The 9,444-nt window shown below is 48.9% G+C and overlaps 1 protein-coding gene across 1 annotated transcript in view; it reads right to left on the reverse strand.

Annotated features, from left to right (window-relative positions):
- The window catches only part of LOC116100323 (interferon lambda-2-like), a 2,222-nt gene extending 1,299 nt beyond the window's left edge, over positions 1-923 (reverse strand). The window contains 2 exon segments of the mRNA XM_031384138.1: positions 469-540; positions 786-923. Of these exon segments, the coding sequence (XP_031239998.1) occupies positions 469-540; positions 786-923 (210 nt within the window).
- Positions 924-9,444: the final 8,521 nt, after the last annotated feature.

A 9,444-nucleotide genomic window follows, 5' to 3' on the forward strand; every position in this document is an offset into this window, starting at 1 on the left:
TGTGGAAGATGGAGGGTGGAGAGGAACTCAGGCTGGGCGGGGATTCTACCAGATGAGAGACAGAGGGAAGAGGGTGTGTGAGGAGAAATAGGTAATAGAGGAGAGAGAACTCTTAGAAAGTTCTTAGAGGGAGAAGCAGGAAGCAGGACAGGGACTGGGGTGGCAGACCGGCTGGGAGAGAAAGAAAGAGAAAGAGGAGCCAGGCATGGTGCCCTGTGCCTGTGATTCCAGCATAGTTGGGAGGTTGAGGGCAAGGGTCTTGAGGACCTTAAGGCTGAGGCCAGCCTGGGCTACAAAGTGAGACTCTGTGTCCCCTTTCCCTGCAAAAAGCGAGGGAGAAGAAGCTGGCTAAGCATGGAAGAGCCAGAGGCACTTGAGGGACAAAAGGTTTGGGACAGGCAGAGAAGCCACTTCAGGAGGCGAGGGGTACTTCACAGGGCACTTGTGACTGCGCTTCCAACTCGATCACTGCTGGCCCAGGTCCCAGGCACTGGGAAAGGGGTTGGTGTTGCACCAAACGTCCTTCTGAAACGATTCTTCCTGAAGGGAAAGGCACAGGTTAGCCCACACAAGAGAGTTGGGGCCCAGTTCACAGCAGCAAGAGCGAAACAGCCTGGCAGGAGGATTTGAACTGACCCCATAACAGAAAAGATAGACTGATCATAGCTGGAAGGCTCGAGCCTAACCTATAGCAGAAGATTAGGGGCTAGCCCACAGTGGTAGGCTACAATCTTCATCCCAGTAGTAATGATGTAGGGTGGTCCATTATGGTAACAGTGACGCACCAATGCCTCCTTGTCTTTCTTGAAGGCATCTAGCTCCCATTGTGACAGAGTATGGAAACTACCAAAGTGACAGCCTGTTCTGGCTGGGGTGGGCTTGGAAGGAGGGACTGGGCCTGCTGTGGCCAAGCCCAGCACCATGGTCATCAGACCTAGCAGGCACACTGTAGCCATACTCAAATCCCAAGCGTCTCCTGAGCTGCATGGCCCTGCTTTTTAGGCCAGGTTACAGGGGCTATCCTGCGATGAGTCCAAAGCGGGGTGAGAGAGATAAGGGAAAGGAAAATGTGTGCGTAAGAGACACTGATGGGTGGAGCCCATGCCTGGGTGTGGGGGTGGCCAGGTAAGTGACCTGGTGTGGGTGTGGCCGAGTCAGGAAGGAAAGAGAAACTGAACCAGTGTCAAGAGTCTGCAAAGACATCTCTTTCAGGTCACCAAAGCCTGGGGCTCCCAATTTAGATTACATTGGAAAGGGAAGGGGGGGGATTGAGGAAGAGGTGGAAGGAGTGAGGGAGAGAGAGTGAGAGCTAGCCGAAGGCTTGAGGTCCACAGGGGGACTGAGTGGTGGTGAATGGTGGGTGCTTGTAGAAGAGGCTGTCTGACTGAGGAACGTGTCTCAGTAAAATTCCCATGAGTAATTTCTGCTGTGACTGCTAGGTTATTTTTCAGGTGTCATCTTGCTCGGGAGTAGCCTGGTAGCTGGAAAGGCTTTGTTTCTGGGTATTTGAGGATGTTTGGGGAAGAGGCAGGACTGTGAGTCAGTGAGATGCATGAGGAAGGAGGAGGCTCCCGTAGAATGAGGGGCTGAGGAAGATGGCAGTAGGTAAGGACACTTACTGGTGTAGGCTTATAGTTTTCAAAACCTACTTTAATAAGGGTTCTTAAAGGCTTTAACCTCCTTTATAGCCCACCAACTGAAGGTAGGGGAGGAAAATGGCTAACCGGGCAAGGGGGATATGAGCCTGCTTAGAAGTAGTTCTTTGGTAGCTGGGCGGTGGTGGCACACACCTTTAATCCCAGCACTTCGGAGGCAGAGACAGGCGGATTTCTGAGTTCGAGGCCAGCCTGGTTCTTTGGGGCAATTCCAATCTTCGTTGCCAGCTAGCAACGTGACTTCGTGATCAAGTCCGCTAGCAAAACACCAAACTCAGCAGCAGTGGCTCGATCAAGAAGAAACCAAGAGGCTCCGTTGTGTACACTGATCGTACGAGTCTGCTGAAGCAGCTAGAAGCAGCCGGAACACCACCAGAAGTTCTTTGGTGCGCTTCTCTCTACAAAGTCGTGACAAAATCAGAGAAGAAAGCAAGGTGAACCAATGCAAGCATGGCCTCAGCAAAGCCCAGCAAAGACCAGCACGTTGTCCACTGTCGTTTGGCTAGCATGTTGTCCACTGTCATTTGGCCAGCACGTTGTCCACTGTTGTTTGGGTTGTACTCATATTTTTCCAAATGTCACGTGTCCTTCCCAAGTGTCTGATTCAGCAAAACACCACATGCCCTTTCACCAAACAGCTTCCAGAAAGACACCACGTGTCTGTTCTCAGCAAAACACCTTCCCACACGTCTGCTTCAGCAAAACACAACTGAGTCTCCAAAGAAACCAGAAATTCCCACTTCATACAAATCTCGAAGAGGACCTGGCTTATCTAACAGTAGCTCACAAAAGTCTGTAATTTCACTTCCAGAGTTCCCGATGCCCTCTGGTGTCTCTGAGGGCACCAGGCCCAAATGTGGTACAAATACACGCTTGAAAACACTCATATAGTAGAAATCAATAAAAATTTAAAAACAAAACCCCCACAAAACCCTTCTAGATTCTTCACTGAGCACAGTGGTCTATCACTGGCTGCAGGCTGTTGAGGGGTGCATGACCGTGTGACCTGTAAGGCCATCTCTCAGAAGAACCCTGGCTTTTATAATGGTTGCCCCATTATTCTGATAAATTCCTTGGGATCCCTCTGCTGATTAGCAATAGGCTGAGGTGTGAACTGAGTTCTCTGTGCCTGCTCCACTGTGCATGCTGCTGAGAGATGGGACCAGAGCTCAAGCAGAGCTGGAGCTGGGTGGAGTAGCCAGTGCTTGTAATCCAGGCACCCAGGAGCTCTCTCCACAGGTTGTGGACATCTAAGTCCCTGTCTGTAACTGTGACAGAGTGTGTCCGCAGAGCCTGTACCTGCAAGAGGATTTGAATGTTTTGAGACCAGATTGGGCTGTACAACAAGACCATTTCCAAAAACAAAGGAACAGAGATGGGCTGAGAAGAGGGCCCAGTTGGTAAAAGTGCTCATCCCTCAAGCATCAGGTCCTGAGTCTAATCTCCAGGACCTACATAAAAAGCCAGTACGCCTGGCAGTACTGGTGCATGCCTTTAATCCCACCACTCGAGAGGCAGAGGCACAGCCTGGTCTACCAAGTGAATTCCAGGACAGCCAGTGCTACACAGAGAGACCTTGTCTTGAAAAACAAAACAAAACAAACAAAAAATTTGAGTACAGCATTGTATGCCTGCAATGGCTGTCCTGGGGGAGGCAGACAAAAGGATCCCTGGGGTTTGCTGGATAGTCAGTCCTGCCAATTGGTAAGCTCCAGATTGAATGAGACACCCACAAAATAAAATAAGTTAAAGAGCAACTGAGGAAGACACCTGCTAACAGCTTCACACACTTACACTGACATACACACTCAGAAATGCATGCGCACATGTGCACACACACGTACACATGCACACACTCACGTATGCATGTACACACACCTAGACACACACATGTGAAACAGAGACATGCATGAGCACACACACATACATGCACCCCTCAACAGTCACAAGTGTCTCCTTTCAGACTGTTGGGTAACTTGAAGAGGGACAAGGGCACTCTCTAAGGCCCTCTCGCAGGCTGGGGAAGGGTTTGGGGCTCAGTTGTTGGTGGTCAGCCCTGCAGTCATCGGATCCGGATCTGCACAACCAGTTGGCAGTTTCTGTGATGCGTCTGCAGTTTTTATTTCTTCATTTTTTCTCAGTTCTCAGTGCCCGAGGTTGTTAATCATACTTTTCAGATCATAACGCAGAGCCACAAACGGCCCATAAGACTCCCCTCCTCTCCAATCCCCACCCCCACCCGTCCGCCTCCCAGACACCCACTTCAGCGGGCTTGATATACAACTGCCAAGAGGCACCGTTTTAATTTGTGACTTTGTCTATGCGTTTCCAATTTACACAAATGAGATTGCGCTATAAATCTACTAACTTTGAAAAAAAAAATCAAGACTTAACACCACATCTCTGAGATCTCCCCACACAGCTGCGGACATCCAGTTCCCTGTGGAACTGTGACAGCATGCGCCCACAGCGCCTGTACTTACCCACTCACCCAGAGATGGGCACTTAGGTTGCCTCTAGCTCCCTAATCCTGTAAGGCCCACACCTGTCCCCTGTGTGGGAGATTTTTAAGAACCTTCTGCAGCACACCAGCTGGTACCCTCCCACCACATCCCATGGGCGCACTTTTGCACTCACTCGTGGAAAGGGTGGGCAGTCCCCACACACTGACAGCTTCCCACCCGTGTGCCTGGATCTTCCGGCTTCTCTAGGCCTTTCTTCTGTACCGAGGCAGAGCGGACCGGAAGTGAAAGTACCGTTGGTGCTCTCTTCAGGAGCAATCCCTACCCAGGGACAAAGCTGGAAAATAAATGTTACAGACTTTAGGTTGGCGAGCTAATGCTCAGTGGGTGTAAGTGTTTGCAGCCAAGACTAACAATTCAAGTTCAAAACCTGGAACCCACATGGTGGAAGGAGAGAACCGACGCTTGCGATTTGTCTTCTGAGATTCCATCTGCACCAAAAATGAACACAATAAACAAATGTAATTTTATAAAAATAAAACAAGTGTAATTTGGACATATAGCTTCTCTGTCAGGATCAAGTTGGAGTTGTGATCTGTATGATTTCTGCACCATCCAGGGGCCTCACTGTCTCAGATCTGGGAGTGGGGTGTGAGAAAGATGGGCACAAGAATTCAGAAGCCAGCAGTGGTGATGCATGCCTTTAATACCAGCCCTCGAAGGCAGAGGCAGGTGGATCTCTGAGTGAGTTCCAGGACAGCCAGAACTATACAGAAACCCTGTCTGAACAAAATAACAAACAAACAAACAAACAAACAAACAAAGATGTAGAATTTAGGCTGCTTATTCTCAGAGATGGGTAAGTCCCCTAAGTTACTCCCTCTATTCCAGCCAGTACTGGTTGCATGATTGCATGAGGAGTCTATTTCTACTCACCCAGACAGACAGAAGCAAAAATGGCAGACCAAGGAAGGACCCCATCTAAGGCCAGCTTGTGGAAGCAGAGTTGTTTGGGAGTTTCTCTTAGGCCCCTGGGGGACTTCCCTGTAGCTACATCACAGGAAAGCCTACCCAGCAAGGGCGAGGGCTCATAAAAGCCTGGAGCTCCCTGCACAGCTTTGGGGCAGCTCCTCAGAAGAGTTTCCTCTCAGGAGCAACCGCTTACCGCTTGGGTGACTCCCCAGAGGTTTCCTTGAATCTTGTAAGTTAGGACTTTTTGTGTTTTGTGCTCTGGTTCTCCACCCACATATGGAGGGCATTCCCCATGTTCACTCTCTTGTTCAGTCTTCTAGGCCTTACAGAGAATGCAAGGCAACACAAACATATTCAAGAGGAGGTCATGGGGTCCCAGGTCATGTCTCTGTCGGTATGGTCTACCTGGTACTGTTCACCAGAGCTTCCACAAATGATGTGGTTGCTGTGGCTCTGTTCTCTCCAGAGGAGCACAATCAGCTAAACCGTGTGGACAAGTGCCACACCCACAGAGTCAACCCATGGAGGATTGCTGCGGATGTGGGCGTTTTGGTTTTGTTTTGTTTTTGGGTTTTTTTTTTTTTTTTCTGAGACAGGGTCTTGATGTATAGACCAGGCTGGTCTTGAACTCACACAGAACCACCTGCCTCTGCCTCCTGAGTGCCGGGATTAAAGGCATGTGCCACCACAGTCTTGATTTGGTTGTTTTTTTTTTTTGGTTGTTTTTGTTTTTAATTTGGTCTAATTCCATAGCCCAGACTTGCCTGGATCTCATTATGTACCCCAGGCTAGCCTTGAATTTATGAGTGATCCTCTTGCTTCAGCCTTCTGAGAGCTGTGATTATGGGTATACAGCAGCACTGGACTCAACTATGGACTGGAAAAAAACAACTTGTGTCTTCACTGAAGCTGTACAAAGGGTTTTGGGATTGTGTCTTCTTATGTAGCTTGGTCTAGCTAGACTTGAGCCTTGAACTCACGATTCTCCTGCCTTAGCTTTTCAAGTGCTGAGAATACAAACATGGACCCCACATGGACCTGGCTACACCCCTGCCTCACACCTCTCAGAACTGACTAAGGGGTCTGGGGAGATGGCTTAGGGGATAAAGCATTTGTTGTACAAGTGTGTGAACATAGATTAGGAGCCCAACACCCACATGAAGAGCTTGGCACAGTGGCATGAACCTGTGATCCCAACTGGAAGAGACAGGAGGATCCCGGAAGCTTGCTGGGCAGCCAGTTTAACCACTGAGCTCCAGGCTCAGTGAGGGGCCCTGTACCAAAAAATTAGGTGGATGGTCTAGAGAGATGGCTCAGTGAGTTCCAGAGCAGCCAGCCTACACAGAGAAACTCTTTCTCAAAAAACAAACAAACAAACAACCAAACAAAAAACAAAACAAACAAACAAAAACAAAGCAAAAGTTAGGTGGTAATTGATTGAGGGAGACACCATATGTGAACCCCCAGCTTCTGCATGCATGTGCACATACACTTAAACACACATGTGCACACCACAGACCCACATCCACACATACACAAGAATTAAAACAAAACAAAACAAAAAAACCCCAACCTGTTCTAGCCGTTGAGCACACGCCTGTGACACCAGGAACGAGGAGGCTAGCCTGAGCTACATAACAAAATGTTGCAGCATCAAAGCAAAACTTACCCCCAAACAAAGCAAAAACAACAAGATGAAACCCAAAACCCCAACAAGCAACCTAATAGGAAAGAGGCGGGAGACAAGAGCAGTTAAACACAGAGATAGGAGAGGGAGAGGAACGCAGGAGGAACCAATACAGAGACCATGAGCAGAAATGCCAAGGAAGACCATGTTGAGCTTCCACCAGGAGACTGGCGGGGTGGCCAATAACCATAGTTAGGAATGCACACTGTTGAGGCTGCGAAGGAAGATGCTCTCTCACACACGGCCAGAGGAAATGAGACAAGCTAGATGACAATACCTCTCTCTGGGTCCCTCTGTCCCTCCCTGTCTTTCAAAGGTTACATTTGTGTGTGTGTGTGTGTGTGTGTGTGTGTGTGTGTGTGCACGAGCATGCGAATGGGTGCTTGTGCATGCACAGAGGTCAGAAAACTGGTGGGAGTCAGTTCTCTCTTTCTACAATGTGGGTTCCCAGGTTTGAACTTAGATTGTCAGGCTTGGTAGCAGTTGCTGGCTTTTCTTTTCCTTCCTTCTTTCCTTCCTTCCTTCCTTCCTTCCTTCCTTCCTTCTTTCCTTCCCTCCCTCTCTCCCTCCCTCCTTCCTTCTTTTCTTTCTAAAAAATATTTAGTTTACATGTATGAGTATTCTACCTACATGCACATATATGTGTGCCTTGTGCATGCCTAGTACCATGGATCTCCTGGAACTGGAGTTATTATGGACAGCTGTGAGCTGCCTTGTGGTTGCTGGGAATTGAACCTGGGTCCTCTGGAAGAGTAGTCAGTGCTCTTAACCACTGAGCCATCTCCCCAGCCACTTTTCTTTTCCTTTATTTTACTCTGAGACAGGCTATGTTCCCTAGACTGTCATCAAACTCCTGAACTCAAGCAATCTTCCTGCCCCACTTCCTGAGTGGCTGGGGCTGCAGATTCATGCCACTGTGCCCAACAAGAGACATTCCTGATCCTCTTGCCAGAAGATGCTGTTGGTCTGTGCATGACCTTTTTTGGGGAGGAAAGGCTTCACCTTTAGGAACTCTTTTTAGTTAGTATATAGAATAATGGGTTTTGTTATTTCATCATTATATGTATATTTTTTCCTTTTTTGTATTATTATTATTGTTGTTGTTGTTGTTTGAGACAGGGTTTCTCTGTGTAGCCCTGGCTGTCCTGGAACTCACTCTGTAGACCAGGCTGGTCTCGAACTCAGAGATCCACCTGCTTCTGCCTCTCTAGCACTGGGATTAAAGGCATGTGCCGCCCTTCTCTGGTTTATTACTTTAAAAAAAATACGTTGTTTTTAATTTGTAAAAAGGACTTATTTATTTTTATTTTATGCAGATGCGGATGGGTGTTTTACCTGCGTGTGTGTCTGTGCATGCAGTGCCTTGGGAGATCAGAAGGCCTGTGACGCCCTGGAACTGGAGTCACAGATGACTGGGCACTGCCCTGTGGGTGCTGAACACTGAACCCAGGTCCTCTGGAAGAGCAGGAAGTGTCCTTAACTGCTGAGCCATCTCTTCAGCCCCTCATTTTTATTTTTAGTTATGTGCGTGCGTGTGTCTGTGTAGTTGTCTCTGAACATGTATGTAGGTGTTCCGAACAGCCAGAGAGGGCGTTACTCTCTCGGAGCTAGAGAGTTACAGGTACTTGCGACTCTCTTTGCTCCCCTCCCCCCTAGAACTCCCTACTTTTCTCTTTCCTATTCCAAATAATTTTGCTTTTATGGCTTTCCTACGTATACTGCTAAATGTAGATCCTGCATAGGAGAGAAAATTCGTGATATTTGCCTTTCTGAGTCTGGTTTATTTCGTTTGACACGAGGCTTTCCAGTCCATCCATTTTTCCTGCAAATGGCCCAGGTTCACCCTTCCTGAGCAGTAACAGGAGTTTTAACCGTTCCCTCTCCGCGGTGCAGCGAGTCTCACTGCCTGGGTCACCTGGGATCTTGTCCCGCATGCATGTTCTCTGATGAGCTCCAGAGTCAGTAGTTCTGAGGCCGGGTCCCCCAGTCCGTGCTCCAGGCATGCCTCCAGCCCACTCCGGCTTTCAGGAGAGTTTGGACGTAGTTATGGAGGAAGGCGACTGCACCAGTCACGGCTCTTGGACGTCGCCGGGTGTCCCCGGTCTACAGAGTTCCCCGGGGAATGGCCAGGAGACCATTCTGCTGATGTAATTGTAGGGCGGAGTGAGGTGGGGAGGGGGTGGGGTGGAGAGATACCTTGTGGGCGGGGCCAGAGGATGACTGACAGAAGACTTGGTCTGGAAGAGAAACCCAGGAGCTTGGAACCCTGACTGGAAAATCCTCAGAACTTAGAGGATGGTGGGAGGAGAGGAAGTTGCCCTGACTCACCCCAAATTTCTAGCGATGGCGAAGGCACACAGCAAGGAGGGAGATGTTTTTAAAGAAATTGGGGCACGGAGGAGGCCTTTCTTGGAATCTTAGGGGACACATGTAGGAGTTTTGGGGGGGTGCCAGAAGAAAGATGATGGGTTTGGATGACTTGTGCCACACCCCGTAATAAATAATGAGAGTCACTATGTTCCATGAAATGTGCCAGATTTCTTTTTATTACCCGCCCCCTTAGGTTTTAGGTTTTTCTTTTTCCTTTTTTTTCTTTTCTTCTCTCAATCTCCCTCCCTCTCTCCCTCCCTCCCTCTCTCTCTCTCTTTCTCTCTCTCTCCCCTCCCTC

This window comes from Mastomys coucha, unplaced genomic scaffold (genome assembly GCF_008632895.1).
Source record: "Mastomys coucha isolate ucsf_1 unplaced genomic scaffold, UCSF_Mcou_1 pScaffold21, whole genome shotgun sequence".
Taxonomy (NCBI): Eukaryota; Metazoa; Chordata; class Mammalia; order Rodentia; family Muridae; genus Mastomys; species Mastomys coucha.